The following is a 24,191-nucleotide window of genomic DNA, read 5'->3' on the forward strand; positions in this document are numbered from 1 at the left end:
CACCAAAACGTTACTGACGCTAGTGCATTTCTATTAGATTACTTAAGCTGATCACAGATCTAAACTGTGAAACTCATATTGTGCAAACCACAATTCGAAGGTGTGCTGGGATCTGTGTTTCACCTTCATCATCTGTCATCTGCATGCTGTGAGTGCAAACCTGCGTGATGCACAGTCCACATAGCGCAGTCACGCTCGTATACTATTAACCCTTTGGTGCATAGTGATAACCGTTTCTGTACATCGGCTGCACGTCGACACCCCTTTAAGAGCCGTGGGATGCGACGTGTGGCGTCCAACCCTGTCCAAGAACCCGCTGGGGGAGGAGAGTCTAGATGGACATATAGATAGGCCAAATAAATAAACAAACGGCAGGGGGAAGGAGAAGAGGAATTTCCCTTCTGTCTTTTCCTGTTCCCGAGCACCTTCCTCTGCGCAGTGCTGGCGACACCAGCGGAGAGAGGAGCGCATTTTCTGTCGGCGTGAAGGAGAGGATCACAAGCGGCGTTTCTTAACCGATCACAGACGAAAGAAAACCCGCAGTCTAATAGGATATTGCGGCTTCTTCTTTTATTTTGAAAGCTTCTTTTAACGCACTGACGCGGGAGGAAAGGCAGCCAAACCTGATGCCCCCTCCAACCGGAATATTTGACCGACCTATGGAGTGTTGATTCACGCTCCGTCGTTTTCTAAAATTTTACCTGTCCATCAGAGGAGCCTTTCTTATTTATTATTTTTAATTTTATTTGGCGTACATTTTTTCAAATAATAACATCGCGGTGAGAAAATTGCTTTCATAGCCAGCTGAGTGTTACATAACCGGGTGGCTTTAGCTGTCCAAGGTGCTGAACCGAACGGTCGTAGCCAGTAACGGGACGAGCGGTGGGGGAATTCACAAACCTTGCGTAAGTCCACTCATGTCACAGTGAATATTATCAACGTGACCGCGCCATTGAATGCGATAATTACATTCGTGTAGTGGCTGAGCTCATTTTGTGTGCCTTTCTTTCCGCCCACACAGAAGGTCACAGGCCTATCAGTCGGAAAGAGGAAAGCGCTGGATCCCGTCTCACCGAAGCACCGTGAAGCCGCTGGGTTATACGCATACTATAGACATTTCTTTTGTTTGCGTCGCCTGTAGTGAAATAATTTCCTGAGGTGGTCGATTGAGAAGAGAGAAAATGTCGGGGCAAACGCTCACAGATCGCATTGCCGCTGCGCAATACCAGCTAACGGGATCGGATATGGCCCGGGCTGTCTGCAAAGCCACCACTCATGAAGTGATGGCGCCCAAGAAAAAGCACCTGGAATGTAAGTGTGGCCCCTCTTTTCCTGTAGTAGCAGCTTTCTCTCTCTCACGCACACACATACATACAGTCAAACACACACAGGCCACATGCCATCACCACCGTTATGAGCAGTCACATGTTAATTCATTTTGCTTAAATGGGTGTGGTGCTATAATGAATTGATGTAGCCACGGCGATGACCCCCCTGGTGACCCTTTCTGTCAGCCCCCAGTGAAGATGATGGAAACCAAGAAAGAGGTAGTAGAGGGGGGTAGAGGAAGGGAGAAGAGGCCCTATTTTGTGGTAGATAGGCAGTTTAATTTCCCTTCCATGTGCCAGTGAAAAGCCTCTGTCCTTAACTTCACACCGTTAAATGTGGACATAAACTATATTAATGATATAGCAACCTGGGTTCCCCAGTCAGTATATATGGGGTTATAGCTTTATAGACACATCTACATTGGATAGCAGGGGCTACCTTCTGACAAATCATGATTAGTCACTAGACATCCACCACAAATACTGAGTCAAACCAAAGCAGTGGCGTGGCACTGAATAGAGATGACGGGTAGTTTGGTTGGATATACTGTAAGCTTCTTTTCCTTTTTTTCCGCCACTCTGCCTGCTAGTCTACCTATTTCTGTCTGTGTCTGGTCACAGGGCAGTTCTGGCCCCGCATCTTCTTCTAGGACCTTATATCTTGTGATCCGCTCTCCTGCTGAATAATTCAATAATCAGCCAATGACTGCCTTGCATTATTTACACAGCCAAAGGTGACAATGCTCAAGCTAGACCGCACCAGAGTCAGCCACTTCCTCATTCTCCGCTGTGTCTGTGGGTTTGTTTTCTTTGGCTTTCAGCAGATAAGGAACACACACCCCCCACCCCCCAGCCATGTCAACTCATCGTATAACACAATAACTGCACACACGTGAGGATATCCTCATGTATTTACAGCGATTTAGAGAGATACCACATACAGACATGTTTTCCCTTGAGGTTTTTGCTCATTGAGGTTATGTTGTGTTTCTAGTTTCTAGGGCAATTCAACAAGCTTCAAGTATGTGGGCCACTGTGCTTCTCTTGCTCGCAGCCTTGGCTACAGACTTGGCTGGAAGAAAACCCTCACAATTCCTCAAAACACTGAAAACATTTCCACCAAGATCTTTAAAGGAACCTTGAAATTACAAGAACAATTGAAAATAGCAACAAATGAGTCACATAATTAGCCACCTTTCAGGATGTTTGTTCCACAGTATTTGATACAGAACAGGATGCTCAACCGGATATATTAAAATGATTGCTTTGTGACAGTTGCACACAGTGACCCTTTGGCCGAACGTGCACGTGTGCTGTCAGTGGTGGTGGCGCAGTGCAGTTGCCATGGCAACAGATTGAGAGTGTCAGGGTACTGCACTGTAATGACAGAGGGGGGACTGTGAGAAAGAAGAGGGCAAATGACAGGCCTGTCATCTCTGGAGTGCAGAGATAATCACAATAGATGTGCAGTTCTTTAACTAGTGCACTGAATGGCTGGTAAAATACGTGTGTGTGTGTGTGTGTGTGTGTGTTCCAATATTGCATTTTTAGGAGAAAATAATAACTGATCTGACAATAAAGTAAGTTGCGCAATCTAACTGATAATCAAATTAACACCCTAATGGAGAATCAGTTGTTGATGTGTAAATATGGGTGATTCAGCTACACAATAAAAGCACCAAAGGCTATGTACTGTATCTGTGCAACACTTTTCTCATTAGAGTGTGCATTTGACTTATTGTAAAACAAGACTTACAGTGCAGGATTAAAACTGCATGTTTTACTCTGCATTGATATTATATTCTGGTTTACTCATGTATAGACACAGGTGATGTATCGAACGGGAACACCGGAGGGCATGTGTTACAAAGTTCTAGAGAACATGTGTCCACACAAGGTCAACTAAATGGGTAGAGTTCATTCAGCGCCAAAGGCAATAGGTTGGAATACATCTGTTGATGTTACAGTCATGGTGAGAGTGCACTCTGGGTAAAGACTGTGCTGTTGTGGGGAGTGGATTTAGCGTATGGACCTGAACAAGAAGCTGATGACCACATGGACATGAATGTACAACAGATATGTCACACAACCTGCAGCTAATTCAGTAGCATGAGTCACAGTTATCCTGGCTCTGCCCAGGTGTAAAACAACTGCTTCCCGGCACAAAATTAGCATGCTCTTTCTAATTTATTTTAGCGTAAAAATAACACGTTGGTGTTTTTGTAGCAGGGGGATTATGTTCAAAGTGTCTTGTTGTTACTTGTAAAATATAATTACTGAGCTTCAAATGTTGCGGCTGGTGGATGTTGCCATGACAAAGCCAGGCTAATACAGTGTGTTTGCCCTCCTGTTTTCCTGTTTTTTTATGTTGATCCTCTCCCTTAACTCTCAGAAAGCTAGTCGGTGGGCTTCGTTTTGATACGTTTAACCATGAATCCATTCTGCTTGCAGGAGAAACATTGAAGTTGCATGTGAGATGTGAGGGTCACTTATATTGGGAGCTGTGTCTCAAATCAATCCCACAGAGAGTCAAAGACCCGGTCCAGTAATCAGTCACAATCTGTGTTCTGTCATGAATTATGCAATAGTAGAGAGAGTAGATTTAACGCTACTACAGCGTGTCTACCCTGGTCTTCAGCATCTCTGGGTCAGTGGAGAGACAGGGAGTAACTACAGTACAGAACGTAATCTTCACAGTCTTATACTTCAACAGTTTTATGACAAAGTGATTTGAAATGTCATTTTTTAAACTGACAAACGTCATATTTGTAATTCATGGTGCAGTTTAAATGGAATCAGAAATATTATGTCTCTCACCCCCCCTGATTATTGTACACGTTTTTCTGAAATAAGCAAGGGGACTTCACCCTCTCATTTTATTGCTCATGAACACTTGTGTAACTCTACATTTGTATGTCAATTTACTGCTCACAACAGACTGAGTACGAAGTGTCTTTGACATGCGGAGTTGTGAAGGAGTAAAAACTGCAGTGATTTTGGATACCCATTGGGTGTGAAACCACCTGAAAAGCCAAAACAACACATCAAGCAAACGCACATAGAATCTGGACTATCCTAGCTAGTACTAGAGTGATTTGTTGTGTAACTGTGAAACATAATTACCAAGCACAGAGTCAGGGGGAAAAAAAACCCACACTTAACCACACAGACATCCACTTGCACAGCATGAGGTCTCACAGTTCATTCTTAGAAGCCTCCTCTAGGCCGTGGATTACCGTAAAGGTCTTTATTTAGCTCGGCCAATCCTCATTAGCACACACACTCATACACTCCACTTGTGTGTCAGCGTGTGTTTGCTTCGGGTTATGATACCACAGCAGAAAACGTGGATCGTAGCCTGTGATATGACCCATGTGGCAACACATTTAATACCTCTAAACCGATCAAATTCTACAGTTTCAGTCTATGGACAGAGCAGCGTTCACGATATTAGATATTAACTTGTAGCTGTGGTGCTGACATGATAATGTTACATAATCACATTTCAGCCATTGTGGTCCATGTCTCTGTGTGTGTGTGTCACTTGAAAAGGCCGCGGGGAGTAGAAGTCTTTGGCCATTTCACAGAGAAGTGAGGTCACGCATGGAAATGGTAAAATATGAGCGAGCATACGTTTTGAACGGAGGTGTTGCACAAAATAATATCTAAACCCTGAGAGTGGAATTTGGTTTTATGTCGCCTCAGCCTTCATTAAGCATAAAGACATCGTTAGAGCAGTCAGAGTGTGGCTGTCACCATCTGGTCAAGCTGTACAGATGGATGGGAGCATAATTAGCTCCACCAAGATCAGAGGAAGATACGTGACGACGCTTTCAACTTAAAGCCCGATGAAACACGTTCACACGGGTTCAAATTCATTTCCCATCGTTTGCCATTATGAGCTTCCTCATTTGTGAGGAAGCTCATAATGGAGATGTGTCTGATGACAAAGAGGGTGTCAAACAGGGTTTGTGCGAAATGCATATGTGAGTGTTAGCAAAGACCGGGATCAGTGATTAATCTGCTTAGAGCGCCCCAACTGTCGAAACCCCCCCAACGCCCCAACCCCCCCCCGTCCAACCTGCCACCCTATAAAGACCTTGAATAGCAACACTGCTCTGACTCCCATGTCATTTCATGTCATCTAACTTCTTACCGTTGCCTTTCTATTCTCTCCCTGCTCATCACCTTGCTTGTATTTTAGTTTTATTATACTCTGTCGGAGGCGAATCCAAGGCCCAGTCGATGCAGTGGCCATCCTCTTGTTCCATTATCGGAGATGCCTGTCAATATTTGCTGCATTCCTCTCTCTATGGATGCACTCAGCGCTGTCCTTCTTATTTAGATGTCAATGTCAGCAGCAGGGACTAAGAAAATAGATTTCAAGAAGGCAAAAATAAATTCAGTCTACTACTTCTACTGTGAGCACAACAAATGCAGACTTCCATACCTTCCTCCGAGTCGCCCGCCCTTCTCGCTCCCCCCTTTTAATGTCACGACAGCGTGTCTGCCTAACAAACAGAGTGAATAAAAGGAAACAGAATGAATAAAATGGGCACAGGCATAGACGATGATTAATTAAAAATGTCGCCACAAATATGTTACAGTTCATGTCATCATACCACAATCAATGGCTGGTTTAACAAAAGCAGCCTGTGAGCACAGCTGACGTTGCAAATAATGGCAGTGGCATTGGAGCATGTCTGAGAGGTCTGACAAGATAAATGAGGGAAAATGACAGAAAACGTAGGTGTACAGCTTTGTCAAAATGGGATATGCACAGAACTTCACACTTTGGTCACTTTGGTTTTAGTCAAAAACTCCACTCAGGTTTCTTCTTCGCAGGTTCACCAGTGAGAGGATTTCTATGTGTCATGTATAGTAAATAGAATATATTTGTCATTTCTAATGAAAAGAGTAATATCAGTGAATATGTTCAGTCCATTCAGTATAACAGTTTTATATTCCTCTACCTTTTATACCTTAAATGCCATTCTCAAGAGTAAAAATATTTCTTGAATCTATTCTTCAGAGCAGGAAGACAGCTCATCGTGACACGCTGCAGATACATGCAAGTGTGCACCAGAAGAAAATAGATTGAGAAATTGTATGTCACCACTCAAGTGTGTGTGAGGTCACACGCTACACATTTGTCTACACACGTACGGACCATAAGGCAACATAGCAGGATTTATATCGCTACACTCAGTTATATCTCTACACTTGAATTCCATTTTGGGTCGATGCAGAAGTCTGGATCTACTTCTGGAGACCTCTCTGTCTGTCTGAGTCTCTGAACTGGCAGCCAGAAAGAAGAGATGACAAAGCATAATTCTCTCTCTCTCTGTCTGCATTGCCAGCGCGTGTCCGTGTGCATATCTGCGTGTGTGTTTGCGTGCGTGGGTGGGTTCCTGCACCAACATCATTTTGTATGAGCATCAGGTCTTCCTTCTGGCTTAATATCCTCACGAGAGTCTGGGGCAGCTCTGCAGCAAACTCTTGGCCTTCTCACTCAATCAAGGTTTAATCAGCGCAGTAGAAGCTGCTGCACATTATGTGGACATTTGTCTAGGGGTAAACCAACTATGACTTCCCATTTAAAAACATAACGCTTAAGCCATTTCACTCAATTAGACCTACAAGGGACAAAATGGTTGAGAAGCTTGGACAGATAAATACGTTTCTTTGTTGCTGTGTTGCAGACCTGGTGTCAGCCACTAATACCACCAACGTGAACATCCCTCAGATGGCCGACACTCTGTTTGAGCGAGCCACCAATGCCAGCTGGGTGGTCGTCTTCAAGGCCCTCGTCACCACTCATCACATGTGTGTCCACGGCAATGAGGTTAGCAAGAGCCAGACGGACCAGTCGCGTATGGAACGATTCATTTAGGATTTAATCTACTCCATATTTATTCATCAATGTACGATAAAGCTGTAGACACGCAAACATTTTAAGTTACAACTGCTTAAAACCGTCTTCTGAGGTCAGTTTCCAGTGTGTGCAAGACGTGTACATGATATAAAGTGTTGGAAAAGGACAGCAACAATAGTCCTAATTAAAGGTCTTAAAGTGTTGGTTCAGTCGTATTGTTCTTCGATAATTAAAACGACTGTTTACTGTGTTTCTGTCTCATTCTCAGAGGTTCATTCAGTACTTGGCTTCCCGGACCTCTCTGTTCAACCTCAGCAATTTCATTGACAAAACCGGCTCTCACGGTAAGAATACTAAGTCTAACCCTTTGTTATGTGTCGTTGTTTTTGCTTTACCGTATGTACATAGATAACTTGAGATGAGAACAATGGCACATTAGTGAGCTTTCCCATCATTCAGGTGTACTAAAAGAAAGCAGGTGAGACACAGACAGACATAGACAGGGCAGCATCTGGCAAACAGACAGAACAACTGACAACGTATTACCCACATGTTTGCAGTTCTCTCATTAATATCTGATAGCTCTAGTTAACATATGGCCCTAAATTTTGTTGTATTTGGCACTACATGAATTCACTGTTTACTGTAGCTTATAGAAAAACATTGGCTTTCTGGGAAAAGTAAAGCTCACAATATGCATCACCTAAAAGCGATGCATAGAGGAATCTGAGAAACACGACAGGAAATAGGATTGAAATTAACGTGATAAAATAAATCACAGACGTAATGAAGCCTGTCAGCTTTCATTTGAGCATTTCCTGACCTCGATGACTTTCTGTTCAGGCTATGACATGTCTACATTCATCAGGCGGTACGGCCGATACCTGAATGAGAAAGCCTTTGCTTACCGCCAGATGGCATTCGACTTCACCAGGGTCAAGAAAGGGTACGTTAAACATGGTCTGCAACGTACGTTTTCCCTCTTCCCTCCAGATGGCAACCCTTTAAAGCTCATCTTTGAGCAAAGTTCAATTTTTTTTAAATCTGTTTTGCCATGTGCCACATCCGGCAGCTGTCCTAACGTGTAAACTGCTCTGTGTGTTGTGTCGTCAGTGCCGAGGGAGTGATGAGAACCATGACCACTGAGAAGCTACTGAAAGGCATGCCTGTTCTTCAGACTCAGATTGACACACTCCTGGAATTTGATGTGCGTCTTTTATACACTTACAGCCTTTTTTTTGTTTGTTTGATGATCCGAACAGGGACAGCCTCTCTTATCCATGTCCCGTCTCCTCTCAGGTTCATCCCAAGGAGCTGAATAACGGGATCATCAATGCTGCATTCCTTCTTCTCTTCAAGGACCTGGTCAAACTCTTTGCATCGTACAATGACGGGATCATCAACCTACTAGGTCAGTATTCCACGGACAATTAACTACAGATTTTTTCTTCCTTGTGACTGAAAAATAGGCCGAGGTGTTGGTGAGTCTACAAACCTCTTGTTTGTGTGTATAGAGAAATTCTTCAAGATGAAGAAAAGTGATTGTAAGGAGGCACTGGAGATCTACAAGAGGTTCCTGACCCGGGTCACAAAGATCGGGGAATTCATGAAGCTGGCTGAGGTGGGTTCATCTGACCCCAAATGTCTGTAAGTAGCTGTCTTTCCACTGCAGGAACTTTCAAAAATAAGGAAGCTTGCATTTTCACATCCCTTTTCATTTCTCAGTGGACTAATCGTTACATGTCTTCAAACCACAGTGGAAACACAGACAATTAACGTTCTGAATGAACCTTTTAGTTGTTTAGTTGAATATGACTGAGCAGTTTTGTAGTAATTGTGGTTTTATAATTTCTTTCCACAGACAGTTGGAGTTGACAAAAACGACATTCCTGACATCAACTATGTAAGTGATATATCACAGCTTTCGCATCTTTTCTTATGTTTTCATTCCGCGGAATGTTTAGGGCTAAGAGCACAGCGCACATGCCCTCCATCCCAACTCACACACACATATGCACACGCAGAACCCCATGTCTTACCAACCATCATCTCCCCACTCAGTGTCTCCACCCGGGGGTAGTGGTGGATCTAGCAGATTCAGATGACGAGGACTGTCCCTTTAAACCGCTTGAGGAGCCGGTAACCACAAAAACAAAGGGTGCCCTGGCTGAGTGCCTGTTTGCAGGATGAAGTGTTGGCGTGATGATCCTAATTCAATTTGACAAACACCTTTGGACAAATCACATGTGCATGTTTGTCTGTGTGTTTATACATGCATGTGGCTATTGCAGTGACATTTTCCTAAGCTCCTGTCTTTTAACCGGCACCAGAAACTTAAATGTCTTAAATGAAAATTAATGTCAGACCCATTTAAATCCTTGCCAAAGTATTTCACACCAAGGGTTACAATTGTAGATTGTGTTCTATGAATTTGCCATCCACAATTATTGTCCCTGCTAGAAGGTGGAGGTGGAGATTCTAGAGAGTTGCACTTGTACCTGAGAAGATGATCCAAGAGTCCTGTGGAATGGATTATTTATTCATGATTTGAGTTTTGATTTTTTGTCAGGCTCCCAGCAGTATCCTGGAGTCTCTGGAAACACACATGAATGGCCTGGAGGATGTAAAAGGTGGAAAGAAGGGGTAAGAATCATTTTTTAATTTTTTTCACCTCTTGTTCATTGCAGATAGAAAAAGTCAATAATCTTACATTTTCTCCCTTGTCCATTTTCTCGAGTTGTGTTCTAAAAAAAATATAAGGAAGGAGATGTGTCTGTAGAAACAAGTCTAAACTATAATTTCCTTTAACTCCTCCTCTCTTTTATTCTTTTTTATGTTGATTTGGATACACCAGTGAAGGGTGAGCATATATTGTGTGTTTTGTTTGGACCTGACTTACTAGAAAACTATGTAGATGTAGAGAATTTACTGTCAACTCCACCTCACTCCTGGGTAACGGACACATTGTGTACATGTGAATTACAGGTGCACATTATGCACAGCAACTAACTTGATTCACATGTGGGAATGTGTGTGTCGGTGTGGTTACATGTGTGATCTCTGAGAGAGACACATGCTTTGATGACCAGTAAGTCACCACATGAGTACTGTCATATCCTGATATGCAATGTGAATCAGTATATGAAGGGTTCTGTTCCTTCTGAGATGAATCATTAACAAAAATTTAAGTACCAATCTGATGCTTTGGATTTTGTAATTTTTGTATATTATATTTGTTAAAAATACTGTACGTTTGGAAATGAACTCTTCATATGATCACATGTGATGCTATCTATCATGTGTATTTGTTTGGTTTCTTCTTTAGTTAGAACTTTAAAAATGACCCATCAAACTGACTATCTTAAGACAATTATTAATGACGCCTCCACCTCTTCCACTTTCAGGTCTCCAACAAAGGTAAGATGCACATTTCTTTAGAAGCTACATACATGTTTTACAGAGCTTGTCTTCCAGCCTGTGCATCACTTAAATTGGGCTTGTCTATCTATCTCCCAGGGGTCTCCAACAAACAACGTGTCTCCAACATCAACTCCCGCCAAATCTTCAAACGCTGTTCCCACACTGCAGCCTCCTCCCGGGGAAACTGCTGCCGGTGCAGCCGCTTCAGCTGCCCCCGAACCAGCCGAAGAGTAAGTTCCTGTTTCCAGTAGTCTTCTGCCTTGTCTTTAAATATCTACTACACCCTTTTGAACTGATATGTTTGATCGAACTCAATCACCACATCTGAAAGTTAGTGGTTACAAAATCTGTTGTGTGTCTTTGTGTTCGGTGCTAATTAGCAAATGTTTTAGCATGCTGAACTAAATTAACATGCCTCGCACAAGCTTCACACAATTGCTGGCATGGACGACCGTTTATTTAAGTAATTAATTGGCTACTATTACATATATTCAGTTGAAATATTTTACTCAGAACTTACCAGAAGCAGGATGTTCAGAACAACAAAAGATTAAGTATGACTCCTTGCAAAGGATGACGATGTTGTTGATGATGTTGATGATGACTGGTATATTATCGCCCTCCAGCTCTTTGTTGGACCTGGATCCACTCTCTTCTTCTGGGCCCTCCGCACCGTCAGCTGCACCCACATCTTGGGGAGGTAAGTGGCTCTCCTGTTTGTCAAATCAACTGACTCATCATTACTGTGAATTGCAAGAAAACCACAGTAGTCCATTTAGGAGAGTCAACTGAATTAGGAACTGGTGTCCAAAAATGTCTAGGTCAATAAAACATGTATTTTGCTTGCTCCCTTGTTTTGTGCTTCTATAGATCTTCTTGGATCAGGTGAGTGTCACTCCCCTCTTCGCTTGACTTCCAGACTCTTGCCCATATTACTGTAGTCTTAAATCATCCTCCAGATCACCCTGATGTTAACATCTTCTCACCAACTCTAATATAAAATCAAGGTGACCTGGAAACAATATCAGTGTTTTAATTCAAATTAAATATAGAAAAGTAGGACCAATGTCACATGGTAAACTCCCTGTTTGTCTCCTCAAGCTGTTCTCTAGTCTGAGTGCTCTCTTTGTTTCTCTCTGCCTTCCCTCTCCCCTCCCTCCACATACTCCATTGTCTGGTTTTGGTTTTACGGGGGCAATTTTGGTTGTTTTTCATTTCTTGGTTATGACCAAATGGTGCTGGATCCTTTTCCGACTTTAATTTATTTACAATGTGGATTTTCTTTTTGATGGTCAATTCTGAACAATCTTAAATGGGGTTGCTTTGAATTGGACTTTTGTTTGGGCTTTGGTTTTTACTTGTCACACCGGTGACTCCACTGGTCATTTTGGTTGCTCTTTTGTGGTTTATTTTGGTGCCTTCCTTTGGGGGATTTCAAAAACGCCCCATTGGTGCTCGCAGAAATGGGCGATTCCTTGCTATCCGAACCCACCCTCACAGCAGAGTCCGCCTCCTCCCCTGCAGCAGCAACGCCCACTCCTGCAGCGGCAGAACCTGGAGTCTCTCTAGCTCCTCCCACTAGCACAGCAGCCGCCACCTCCCCTGGCGCCGCCAATATGGATCTGTTGGGAGGTCAGTGGGCTTCCAGAAAATTCTCTACGAAGGAATCACTCTGGGAAGCTCAGTCCTGAAACCCATCACACAATACAAAACTACAGACGACTGCATGCTCAAACACACACAGTATGTCGACAGAACTTTGCTGATTTCCCGCAGATATTGTCTGTGCACCGTAAGCAAAGTTGCATCGTCAAATACAGTCATTTCTTAGTGCTCTGGTGCATCATTTCCAGTTTATTTTGAGGTATTTTCAACAGCCTCAAAATTATGGAGCCCCAAATTATTTAGGCATATGTAAATAGATAATGAACTATGGAATATATGATCATATATACAAAAAATGTGCAAAATGCATACATCAATCAGATAATTACAAACTCCTCCTTACATCTATTTATAGCAAATTTCTGTATTTGCTTCATATTTCATATTGTCACATGGAAGGACAGTAGAGTTAAAGCAATGCGTCTCCTAGCAAACTCCCAGATTATTGCCACTTTCTCATTCTGAACTAGTAAAGACAAATCCAGACTACTAACTAGCAACATTTTGAGCTGATCTTGGCTTCATGCATTTATTTCAACACCAGGCCCTTATAAAAAGGAGTCATTACAAAAATGGCATAAAATGGAACAGCCCAAAAAACTGTTTAAAAGTAAGGCGTGCAACACCAGCTTCATTCAGTCCCTTGCTTCACAGCACTAGACTAAATGTCCTGCTAATTCACGTTAATTCATGTTGATTTGATATGTTTCCCAATTTGACTCTCACCCTTACACCCTTACATAGTCAGATGACCCTTATTAAATAACATCTTTATTTAAAATGTTAACAAGGAAGCAGCTTAACAGGCTGCTGCCATTAACACTAATAACATTAGCATCCAGCTAAGTTAGCTGACTAAGACAGTTTCTTTAATAATTACACAGACTGTTAGTTCATTTATAAATGTCTATTATGTTTTTATATAGATTAAATAATTACCTATTTGGGGCTCCATACCAAATAGATCCTGCAAAATTATAAATGTACAATCTCATGCTTCTTTCTCACAAGCATACAGTCCAAATATTCCTCCAGAAACACTCACTCTCGTTTGGCTTGCACAAAGACATGCTACAGTCATTCTCCACATGCGTCCTGTTTGATAGGCCGGCATGCTTTTCTTTGACCACAGTGAAAAGCAGTTCTATCAAACTCTGTCACATGGCTACAGTCACAGCTACAGATGGCAGCTGTAACATTTGTAGACTTCTGGCTTATTTTGCTCTCTGTGCAGTAGATTAGTCCTCACTGCAGTGCCTCCTGTCTGTATTCCCATTTGTCAATTCACCTGTCAGTCACTGATGTCACATAACAATGCTGTAAGCTACAGTTTTGAACACTTTAACAAACAGCGCTCAGATTCTTGACACTCAAAAGCTTTAATCTCACCTTCATTATCCTGATAATCTTTTTTCCTCCTCATGCTTCTCACTCTTTCTTTTCTCTCCTCGTCTTTATTTCTTCATGTATCTCTGTCCTCTCTGGGTGCTTCTGTCCGCTCCTGGGGTTCGTGTGAACTTCAGATGCCTTTGCAACACCTGCTCCTGCCGCTGAGGCCCCTGCAGCTGATGGTGCGGCTGCTGCTACGTCCACCCCAGCCACCAACGCTGGAGCTGGTGGGTGAATGTAAACCTGTCTGTGTGTGTGTGTGTGTGTGTGTGTGTGTGTGTGTGTGTGTGTGTGTGTGTGTGTGTGTGTGTGTGCATGTGTATCTGTGTGCAAGTGAGTGTGTATGTGTTATCGGTACTGGTTTTTCTAGGTGGTGAAGACTTTTTGCTTGGACGAATTAAGAGTATTTCTTTAGGCGTGATACTATTGTATGTAACCATAGCATGGTGCATATTTAGTGCATTTAAGACATTTTCACAGGGTTACTTTTTTAAAAGTTTGCTTGCTGCAACTACATTTGTCGACTTTGTGAATCAAATTAGGGTCAGAAAGATTTTGTTCACAAATAGTGAACTTTTTTTCCCCTCTATTGCAGGGGTCTGTTTTTGAGACCAAGGACCCAAAACTGATGAGAGATTAAGTAGGGACCCCCTTCCTACTATATGTGTTCTATATCTATCAAATTTTTTTTTTCCAGTACAATATATATATGAAATTAAAAGATGAAGTAAATAAAACAAAGCGACTGATTTTAGCCTCGCTAGGTGTCTGTTAGCTTCTTTTCTGCTAATATTGCAGAGTGCTTCTGGGTTTCACCTGGAAACTGAATGACCCCCTGGCCAATTGCGGGGAACCTGACAGAGTCAGTGTGTATTATGTGGCCTTGTGATTGGCTCAGCAAATACAGGGGCGGGGCCCTAATGTGTGCAGGAAGCTTAGATTGACAGGTGTGGGGTGGTGTTCTGTGTGAAACAGTGCACTGGTGAGAAGTAGATAGAAAGATAACATCTTCTGCCTCCATTTATCCCTTTACTGAAATCTGTTGGATTTGTGTTAATGTGTATTTAAAGAAATTTAAATTTGTGTGGGAAAAAATAAATATACCATCATATATATATATACATATATATATATATAAATGTCTAATCAACCAAAGATTTTGCGATCCCCTGCAGTACCTCCACAGACCCCTATAGGTCTGTTGAAGACCAATGTCTTCAAAATATTGAATATTGAATATTTTGACTGACCATTTTCCTTGTGAAAATGCATTAAGAATAGGTTCCTATCAACAGAAATGGCAGTAAGTCAGTCTTAATCTCTTTTAACTCATGGCAACAAATACAGCATTACATTTTCACTGAAGCAAGACTTAAAATACAGTGTTCTAGTTCAATCATTTGTGTTTTGGGACTTTTGCATAGTTTCATAGTTTGAGTGCAATGGCTGCGAATGAAAAGATGCTTCTTACAACAGGTTGCGTAGGTAAGTGTGTGTGTGTGTGTGTGTATGTGTGTGTGTGTGTGAGTGAAAGCGTGCATTTATTGTTGGTGTCAAGTTTCAAACAAGGGTTTCATCACAAGGTTTTGTGCAGGAGTAGCAGGCGGTGCAGTCACGCTTCGTCACTGCTTGTGTCTGGAAGAGCTGTTGCCATGGCAATCATGGACAACAGCGTTACTTGTCTCTTGTGTTTTGTTATGAGAAGCCATAAGCAGATTCTGTTGTGGACACTTGGCCATGGTGGTCATTTGGTTTTATTTGCAGTTAAATTGTGGTTTGATGGGCACATGCACCGCAAAGACTGTTTCGACTGGCATCAGGAGTGTGTTGGGGCTCTGCACGTTTCCTCTTCCAATCACGTTCCTCAGATGTTTTTCACCACTCTCTGATCCTTTCATTCTATTTTATCACCATAAATAAAACACGCAGTGCTAAACTGTTCAAAGTAGAGCGAGGGTGCCTCAGTAACTCCTCCTCATACAAAAACAGTTAAAATTAAAAGCACAAAAGTTTCTTTGGAGGTAGGTTGCTCCACATGTGTCCTATGGATTAAGACTGTCTCTCAGAGTCTGATGTTGATGTTGGGAACCAATCACATGTGCTCCTGATAGTACTGCATGATAAATAACAATCTATAGTGCCTTAAGCTCAGTGCTGTATGTCCACCCTGTTTTGTCCCCAAATCATTGTCTAACATCCTCCTTCCTTCCTTCCTCTCCATGTGTTACATTTTTGTTTCCCACCTACTTTTCCCCCCAAAAGACCCGTTTGCTCCTTCGGACGGTGGCACCAACGCAGCGTCGTCAGGTCTAGACCTTTTCGGCATGATGGCAGTGGAGAACAATGAACCGGCTAGTTCGCTGGACGCCTGTTTTATCTCTGTGGTGCCCTCCCCCTCCCCTTCCCCTTCACCACTCTTCACCTCCTCATCCAGCACCATCACCACCACTGCAACCATTTCAGCTCCCATAGCCTCCGGCGCCGCCAACCCTGCAACTGACCTTTTCAGCGGTAAACATTAGAGATGTGTGTGGTCTGCTATTAATCTCACTGTCATGTCATACTGATGTGCATCATCCTAGATCCCCTGTCTGATGCCGCTTGCAGTCGTCTCTCACCTCATCTCTTCTTCTTTCTTCTCACCCTGCTTTCATTTTTCCCTTGTTTCCTTGAGGATGAAGTGCATATTGACGTTTGAGTTGATCTCTCATCACCATTTTGAAGTGTTTGAGCATTTCCTTGTCTTCCGGTGCACCTGTGTTTGTAGATATCTTTGACTCCATGCCAGACTCAACCTTCTCCAAAGCAGACCCCGCCCCCAGTGCTGACTTGTTTTCAGCAGGTACCCTCTTGCACTCAATCTCGTTTGCGCTCCTCCTCTCATATCCTGTCTTGCCGCGTCTGTTTTTCAGCTTTGTCCTTGGCTTTGATCAGGAATGAAAAAACAAACAAAAAAAAAAAGGAAATGAGATTGCTCTCTTATGGGTCAGCTAAAAGCTATTGAGCTGTCTGAAGCGTTTACTAAATGAGTCTTACCTCCTTTCCCATTCCAGCATGCCCTGCGTGCACTGCAACTTCAATTGATAATGCACTGTGCATTGTAATGAATCGCTAGGGAACAGTGTGTGCACGTGTGCAAGTGTGTTTGTTCGGAGTCTAAACATCCTGTCCACCTTGCCTTCTCCAGCGGATGTGTTCGGCTCCCCTGCCCCCATCCTCTCCTCAGCACCCATTCCCAAAATTGACACAGGAGCCATCATGAACCTGTTTGGTGGTGGGTAACTCGCACCTGCCCTCACTCTGTCGGTTACTCTCGAACACACCGTCCAAGAAGAGTAGGACAGACTTCACACAAAAAGCATAAAACTGCTGTAGGCTGGATTTTCATTTTATTTTGGAAAGATTAATTATATTAAGTGGTTGTCTTTACAGTTTTAACTAAAGCGTTGGTTGCAGCAGCATATTTTATTTTGCCTTCTTTAAAGTAAATTGACTTTTTAGGTAATTTCTTCATGCATATGTGTATTCAAAATGCTGTGGGTAATATACTGTAAGAAGTGTGAGTGTGTGTGCTGCCAGTTCACCTGCTGAAAAATAATGCTTGTCACTGTGTATTCACATTTTCAACCCTCTGCTCTAACACTAAACATTTTGTCTGGCATTACTAGTGTGAAGCCGAAGGCTGATTATTACTTCTTTGCCCTCATGCTGCGATGGAAATGGCTCAACCTACCTGAACCTGGCGTGGAAACGGTTTGGTTATTTTTGGGTTCAGAGTCCACAGGAGGAGACGCCCCGGCTGCTGCTGCTGCTGCTCCTGCCTCCGGTGCTGAGCTGATGTCAGGTAAATCCTCCGGATGTGTGCAGCACCGACAGCAGCATGAGAACAATGGAGGGCACACTAACACTTTACTGAAATATCTGTATTTCACTGATTATACAGTAGCCATGGATGGATGTTATAACAAGCATTGTAGCCACAGGTCAGGAGGTCAAAAAGCTTCTGTACCAGAGCTTCTTAAATTTGCTGTTTTCAACATTGAACATTACATTAAAATCTAGTAATGTCACTAAAGCAGTTTATGTTAATAAAAAAAACCTCTTTACTTGATAATTGTCTGTGGTATCCTGTAGAGTCACCATGAGCTCTGAGGACAATTGTCCACAATCTGTCCATGGTTGGATCCATTAATCTCCTCAGTAACTGCATGTTGTATTACCATTACCTCCTACTGATAACCGTATCGTCACTAATTTAGTTTTACTTTATTAATCTTAATGGTAGTGTCTGCCTGCCACATCGAATGTTTTTTGTGGTTTTATCACTGTTTCTATTAACTGTGGAAATAGTTAATGAAACAGTTGGTTGTTGACTGCTCCGTCATTTTATGTATTCAGTCATAAACACACTAAACGCAACACTTCATATTCTTTGCATAAACACTTGAATGTGTGTCTTTGCTTGTTGCCACTGGATTTACACAATGTCCATATAAGGCCATGTCGATGTCATGATCGCATCATCTCATCTGCATATTACTGCTGGGTTTATTAGTCTTTGGGGGATTCCTCCAATTCTTCGCACCTTCTGTGACGGTGCAGCTGGTAACTGTAGTAACTGTTACCATGGCAACACGGACCCCTGCTCACCTGGTCATCTCCTCCTGTGCTCATATATTATATAACTGATGGTCTGCAATACTTCTGCTCTAAGGCTTAACTCTTTCTCTTCTCCTTTCTTTCCATCACTCATGCAATAACCTGCAACGGTCTCATTGTCACCAACTCCTTTAAAACCTCATTGCTTTTTTATCTCTCTCTGGCATCTGTGCTTTAAACTCTCCTCTCTTTCTATCTGGCTCGCTCTCTTTCTCCATCTGGCTCTTGGGCTGGCTCATTTCTTGCTTCCTGCCATTTGATTGGGTGAGTTCCCTTGCTCTTTAACACGCTAATTTCCCACAGTGCACTGCATTGCGGTGGTGTAAGGCAAGGCTCAGCTGCACTGTCCCCTCCGCCACCAGATGCTTGATGGTTACAAGGAGTGCGCGAAGTAGCACTATGATTTAGCGCTTCTTTAGCAATTAACCCGCCTTCATTCGGGCTGCAGTGCTTTTGCCCTCATCACAGATTCCACAGCAATCACCAACATGCATTGTCAAAATCAACATAATTCAAATTTAACACCAAACACTGAAAATGTAGTGCACATATATGGTAGCAAATTCAGGTTTATATTCATTCCACACATATAATTAAGGATTTTGTGACTGTAATAGTCTTACTGTAAATAATCAAGACAATACTGTAAGAAAATATTACCATAATTATTTTATTTATATTGACTAAAAGTCACCATTTGTTATTGATAATATCTTATTTCATATTAATTTAATCTTCACAATAGATCCAATTCCAATACCTTTCTCTTCTCTGTCGTCATGGAGACATCTATTGGTTGTCATGGTAATCCCCAGTAGTAAGAAGACCTGCCAGCTACTGAGTTGTTGGTAGAGAGTGAGGATGCATTGAAGGATGCTAAGCTCTCCCTCCCTTTTAAATCCTTTCCCTTCCCTGTGTCTGTCCCACCCCTGCTGTAGTATTTGATGGCCTAGGGGATGTAATGAAGCCGACTCTGACCCCTCAGGCGGGGGATGTTGACACCTCCATGGCTAACATGGCAAGTAGTAAGTAGTCGCTTACATGAATAGATTTCTGAAATGGTGCTTTGAGAAATGTGCTTATTTCCTCTTTGGTGGAGAGTTAGATGAGAAGATTGACACTAAATGTATGTTATTTCAATACGTTAGTTAACCTTGGGGAAAAAAAGATGAAGCAAACCTAGTATTGTCCAACTGTAATAACATTTCTGCAAACAATGGGCACAGTGACAATTATTTAATCTGTGTAAAGATCTACAGGTTAAAAATATTTTGAAATTCTTTGGGGAACACTGTGTGACATTAAATTGTGGGGAGGCAGAGTTTGTTTCCAGACCCTCTGCTAAAATGAGCTAATTTTAAGACATAGACATGGATGGATATTGATCTTCTCATCTCTCTGCCCGAAAAAAATAAAATAAAACCAAAAACAGTTTCCTAAAAGTATGCAGCAAAAGACAGGAAGTGATTATCTTATCTTGGCTGTAAAGACTGGAGCAGTTGTAAAGGCCTATTTGACTTTCTACATATTCTGTCAGAAGTAGTAGCAACATTTAAAGTGATGCTACGTTCACACTACAAGAAGCAAAAGTTACAAACCGGCATGGGTCACTGTCCTAGGGGGTTTGGATGGTTGGTTGGACCACTGAAAATAAATTGTAGGCCATTGTTATTTTGCTTAGTGTGAACACAACTTGACTTACTTTTAACCACAAAGTTTTACATTTCTGCAGATGACACAACAGAGATTTAAAGGAGTTGGTTTTAGACACAAACACTGAGTGTTTACTCTTGCTTCCTTTGTGCTAAGCTAAGCTAATCACTTCCTAGTTGTAGCTCTCTGCTTGTCGTTAAATTAGAGTTTCAATCGTCTCACCTCTGAGCAAGAAAGCAATGTACAAATGTCATTGCAATTATTCTTATTGTACGTGGTCATGACAGTGTGAATGAAAACAGTTTTTGCAGTATCTTTCTCTCTTTTTCTTTTTACCTCAGATCTCTCAATGGGAACGTCAGCGGCCCCTCAGGTAGCTCCCCCCAGTTGGGGTGCTCCCATGGTAAATGTTGTCTGTGTCTTATAGCATGGAGTGGAGCTGCATGGCAGCGACAAGCAGGCTTACCTGTAGCAGCAATCACAGGCATTGCCTTCATCCGACTCTCCAGGTCCCAAGCGTGACCTAAAAAAGACAGGAAAGTCTTGGTAGTGAGGAAATCAAGGAAACGAGACACTGCATCCAAATCAGCCAAGAGCAGTTTAAATCTGTAACAGCACAAGTGCGGAGGCAAGCTCAGAAATTCAGGCAGTTTTTTAACATAGTCTGGTTCCAAGAGAGTTTTATATTTCTGGGATTCATACTGGAGAGAGATGAAGTAGTGAATGATACTGCCAAATTAAGAAGCTGTTGCTTGGAAACAGCTCTCTTAACTCTCGTTATTTTTCTTTCAAGCCTGTTAGAGACTAGACAAGCTGTCACCCCGTTCTCCTCATAGCTGAACGCTCCCTTTCATGGACACGATTGCATTTTTGGCGACAACTGATTTGACACCTCCATCTCGAGGCTCCACGCACCAAGTTTTTCCTCTGCTCTCTAAAGATAACCTGTGCATGTGTAAATAATAGGTGAAGTTAGGGTTTCTGTTGTGGCGTGCTCTCGTTTTTTTGTGTGTGCCAGACTTGTTTTTTTTTTTTTGTCCAGCATTAGTGTGTGTGGGTCTGTCTCCAGCATTTACTAGTCAACATTCATGCGTTACCTTTTCTTTTTGTTTGCATTTGTTGTGCAGTACCTTTGTGTGTCCTATAAGTAGTGTAGTAACATACAGACTCCTCCTCTCCACCCCCTCCCTTCCACACCTTTAGACCATACCAATGGGTGTCGCTCCTTTTATGGGGACTCACCCCAGCTACACCATGGTAAGACCACCAGTCCAGCCCGGTAATGTCCAGTGTGGACATTACTGGATACTGATGGACTATCTCCCCCTTAGGCGGCCCTCACACATTCATCAGAAGGCAGACTTTTTGGCTAAAACTCTTTTTTTCCCTCCATCTGTTCCTTTTGGAAGACTGGGGCACCGGGCGCTGGAGCTCCCATGATGCCCATGACGAGGCCAGGCTTCCCTGCCACCGGAGCGAGCCCCGGAGCACCGGTAATGCACTCATTCTTTACCAGATTACGTACACCTGTAGCAGTTTCGTACATAAAGGCGACAAGTGCACCACGAGAAGGAGTGTGTGTGCTAAAACAAGATGTGTCTGCAGATGTCTCCTGGAGTGGCCCAGAGCCCCAGAAAGCCTCCACCCCCCAGGAACGCTCTGGATGACCTCAATATTAAGGACTTCATGTAGACCGACTGACCCATTAACCCACAAGGTACAATAGTAGCAATCTTTTTTTTTTCTCTCATTTGTAATACAGTCTTAAGTCTAGACTATTACGCAACCGAACAGCCTGGATTTCAACATTACAGTAACCCGCCATACTATTTGCATCACTTAGGCTTTTGTACACACTTGGTGCAATTACTGAACAAAACAGACAGTTGCAAGGTTTAAAGTTAAAAACTGCCATAAACAGTAGTTGTTTTCATATCATGAAACAGCAAACATTAACCTCGTATCAGTTTTTTTTTCTTGCTGCAGTTGTAGTCAGCCAATAGGGTTAAAGCGTCCTTCATGTGACTGAGGTGAATGGCAAATATTATACTGATCTGAAAGAAAACTCATTTTCCTGATCCAAGTTTATAATGAAGCAACAATTTAAAGGTTTTGAGGTGAGCTGTGCAAAATCCGAAGTTAGTTCAGGTTCAGTGGGACACGTCAAGCTACAATATGAAAAACATCTGGAGGTTTGGAGCTTTCCACAGCCGTGTAGAGCCCTGCTACATTAAGCTACACTAGCTGATACTAGCACATCCAAGTATCAACATCAGAACTACTTTATTAATCCCAGCAGCACCTACTCAAAATGTACCAGTGTTCAGAACAAAGAGCAATGTAGGTAATATCAATAATAAGCAAGCAATTATAATAAGAATATGCGCATTAATGTAAAAAATTTTTATAACAAATATATATATATATTAATATGTAGAAACATAGTGCATATGTGAATATTGAATATGGGGTATTGCACTGCAGAGAATTATTCCACATGGTGAGTCCAGAGTTCAATAAATATATGAAGACAGTGAAAAGAAAGTGAACCTGAGTTATTGCACAATATCAGCATAAATATGAGTGACTGCACAGAAGGAAGAAGTGGCAAATTGTCACCTGTTTCTACCCAGAACCTCTTTCAATCGACATTCTCCCCTCTTCAGGTTTGTCATTGTGTCTGGAGCTCTGTGGATGTGGATGTCTGCACACCTCCCTGCCCCTTCAGCCAACCAGCCATCAGACCCCGAAAAAAAAAGAAACCTGCCCTCCTTATCTAATGTTGTAGCACAACTGTGAATGTGAACCCTAGATACAATTTACGTGTGTGTGGGTGTGCGTGTAATTCAGTGTTAACCTTTACTTAATATACTAAGGAAAAACTAACAAAAAAATAAATGTGTATTTAGATTCAGTCTGGATTTTGGCGTATCAGCTGACTTGCAATGGTGGATATATGTTGGTTTCTTTGCGCATCTCCCAGACGAGGACTGTGTTGTTAAATGTGGACTGTGTTCAGTGTAACTTCACTGGCCAACCTCCCCTCCCACTCCCACTCCAGTATCCCTGTTGTCTGAACTAATACGGAGCTATGTTTAATGTCATTGAAGACTCGGTTGTACCTTTATCTGCTTGGCCATCCATCCCACCTGTCTACTTCAAGTTTTTGGAAATCTCAGTATCAAAATGTACCTTAACGCAACTTGCACTGCGAATCTGGACTTATCATTGAACACGATGAAGACGTGTTCAGTTTTATTTTTACTTTATCTTACTTTCTAGGGATGGTATGAAACATGCAAAAATGTGAACAATGTTCAAATTGACATATGCATTTTAGACTGTTTTAAATGATAGATTATACATATTTTCTGTATTTTAAGTGGAAAAAAAGTGTATCATATATTTTTAGTTACATTCAATTATGTGGTTTGAAAAAAAACAACAAGTAGACAAAAATGTTTCCCGTTTTCTTTCTTTCTTTTTTTTTTTTGTACATACCCGAACCCCTCAATCTGTATTAAGAGACTGTATTGAATGACAATGTTGCCCAGAGTGTGTACTGTTGCGCCCTTTGCTGGTGGTGGATGATACTGCATTGTAATGATCTGGGAGTCGTTCTAAAACTCTCAAAGAGCTCCTTTCCTTGTCTCCTCAAAAGATGAGTTCATGTCAGAGCCGAAATTCAAGAGAAAAGGAAGTAATTGGGTATTGTGATTAAAACAGGGCCTCAGCTCTTTTTGTGACGCAGCAGCGGTCGGTGCATTTGTTCTTGTACCGTCCCTGAAGTCTATGAGACTCATTGTAAAGCACTCAAGTATACGCTGGATGTTCTGTGTGTTGTTTATTTCCAAAAAGTGACTGTATCTTACTCCATTGTGGCATTAACAAAGTGTTGACAGAAAAATAAAGATGACTATGACACGGAAGAACAAAAAGAACGTGGATAAATATTGTTTGCTAAGTATTGACGAAGGCTGACTTTTTTGTTCTTTTTTAATATTATTACTATTATGGATGGCATCGTTCTCCTCTCCCCCCCTCAGCCCCACCTGCATGTGAGTCCAAATGAGATGCAATAAAAGACAAATACACAGATCCAAATGACCGTCGTGGCTCATCACTTATCTCTGCTCTGGTTTAGTTATTGAGATTTCTACATTATTTATTAATTACCGGCACGAATTCCATATTTTTCAGGA

General features: G+C 42.1%; 2 protein-coding genes across 9 annotated transcripts; both read left to right on the forward strand.

Annotated features, from left to right (window-relative positions):
* Positions 1-257: 257 nt before the first annotated feature.
* On the forward strand, positions 258-24,093 carry snap91b (synaptosome associated protein 91b). Of its 8 annotated transcripts, none has more exons than XM_047573149.1 (23): positions 260-905; positions 1,022-1,311; positions 7,031-7,173; positions 7,472-7,547; positions 8,047-8,149; positions 8,317-8,410; positions 8,503-8,614; positions 8,718-8,824; positions 9,065-9,106; positions 9,773-9,846; positions 10,058-10,063; positions 10,608-10,620; positions 10,720-10,853; positions 11,250-11,323; positions 11,494-11,508; positions 12,085-12,255; positions 13,812-13,904; positions 17,453-17,521; positions 19,275-19,361; positions 20,331-20,392; positions 21,399-21,482; positions 21,595-21,706; positions 22,656-24,093. In XM_047573149.1, the coding sequence occupies exons 2-22, from the start codon at positions 1,182-1,184 to the stop codon at positions 21,679-21,681; spliced, it is 1,776 nt and encodes a 591-aa protein (XP_047429105.1). In that variant the 5' UTR covers positions 260-905; positions 1,022-1,181; the 3' UTR covers positions 21,682-21,706; positions 22,656-24,093. The 8 variants fall into 8 exon arrangements, with proteins under 8 accessions (XP_047429106.1, XP_047429105.1, XP_047429112.1 ...); XM_047573151.1 differs by having other exon boundaries at positions 262-905; positions 19,290-19,361; XM_047573152.1 differs by having other exon boundaries at positions 263-905; positions 20,331-20,362.
* LOC124998690 (clathrin coat assembly protein AP180) lies at positions 14,859-17,477 on the forward strand. The gene is made up of 4 exons (XM_047573163.1): positions 14,859-16,188; positions 16,445-16,519; positions 16,865-16,951; positions 17,346-17,477. The coding sequence occupies exons 1-4, from the start codon at positions 15,897-15,899 to the stop codon at positions 17,348-17,350; spliced, it is 459 nt and encodes a 152-aa protein (XP_047429119.1). The 5' UTR covers positions 14,859-15,896; the 3' UTR covers positions 17,351-17,477.
* Positions 24,094-24,191: the final 98 nt, after the last annotated feature.

This window comes from Mugil cephalus, chromosome 21 (genome assembly GCF_022458985.1).
Source record: "Mugil cephalus isolate CIBA_MC_2020 chromosome 21, CIBA_Mcephalus_1.1, whole genome shotgun sequence".
Taxonomy (NCBI): domain Eukaryota; kingdom Metazoa; phylum Chordata; class Actinopteri; order Mugiliformes; family Mugilidae; genus Mugil; species Mugil cephalus.

Bases quoted from the DNA above. Each gene is read 5' to 3' on its own strand.
- snap91b (XM_047573149.1), top strand. From the start codon at position 1,182: ATGTCGGGGCAAACGCTCACAGATCGCATTGCCGCTGCGCAATACCAG. The intron at 8,411-8,502 runs GTGCGTCTTTTA...GTCTCCTCTCAG, and splicing joins ACACACTCCTGGAATTTGAT to GTTCATCCCAAGGAGCTGAA. The intron at 8,615-8,717 runs GTCAGTATTCCA...TTGTGTGTATAG, and splicing joins CGGGATCATCAACCTACTAG to AGAAATTCTTCAAGATGAAG.
- LOC124998690 (XM_047573163.1), top strand. From the start codon at position 15,897: ATGTGTTACATTTTTGTTTCCCACCTACTTTTCCCCCCAAAAGACCCG. The intron at 16,189-16,444 runs GTAAACATTAGA...CTGTGTTTGTAG, and splicing joins TGCAACTGACCTTTTCAGCG to ATATCTTTGACTCCATGCCA. The intron at 16,520-16,864 runs GTACCCTCTTGC...TGCCTTCTCCAG, and splicing joins TGCTGACTTGTTTTCAGCAG to CGGATGTGTTCGGCTCCCCT.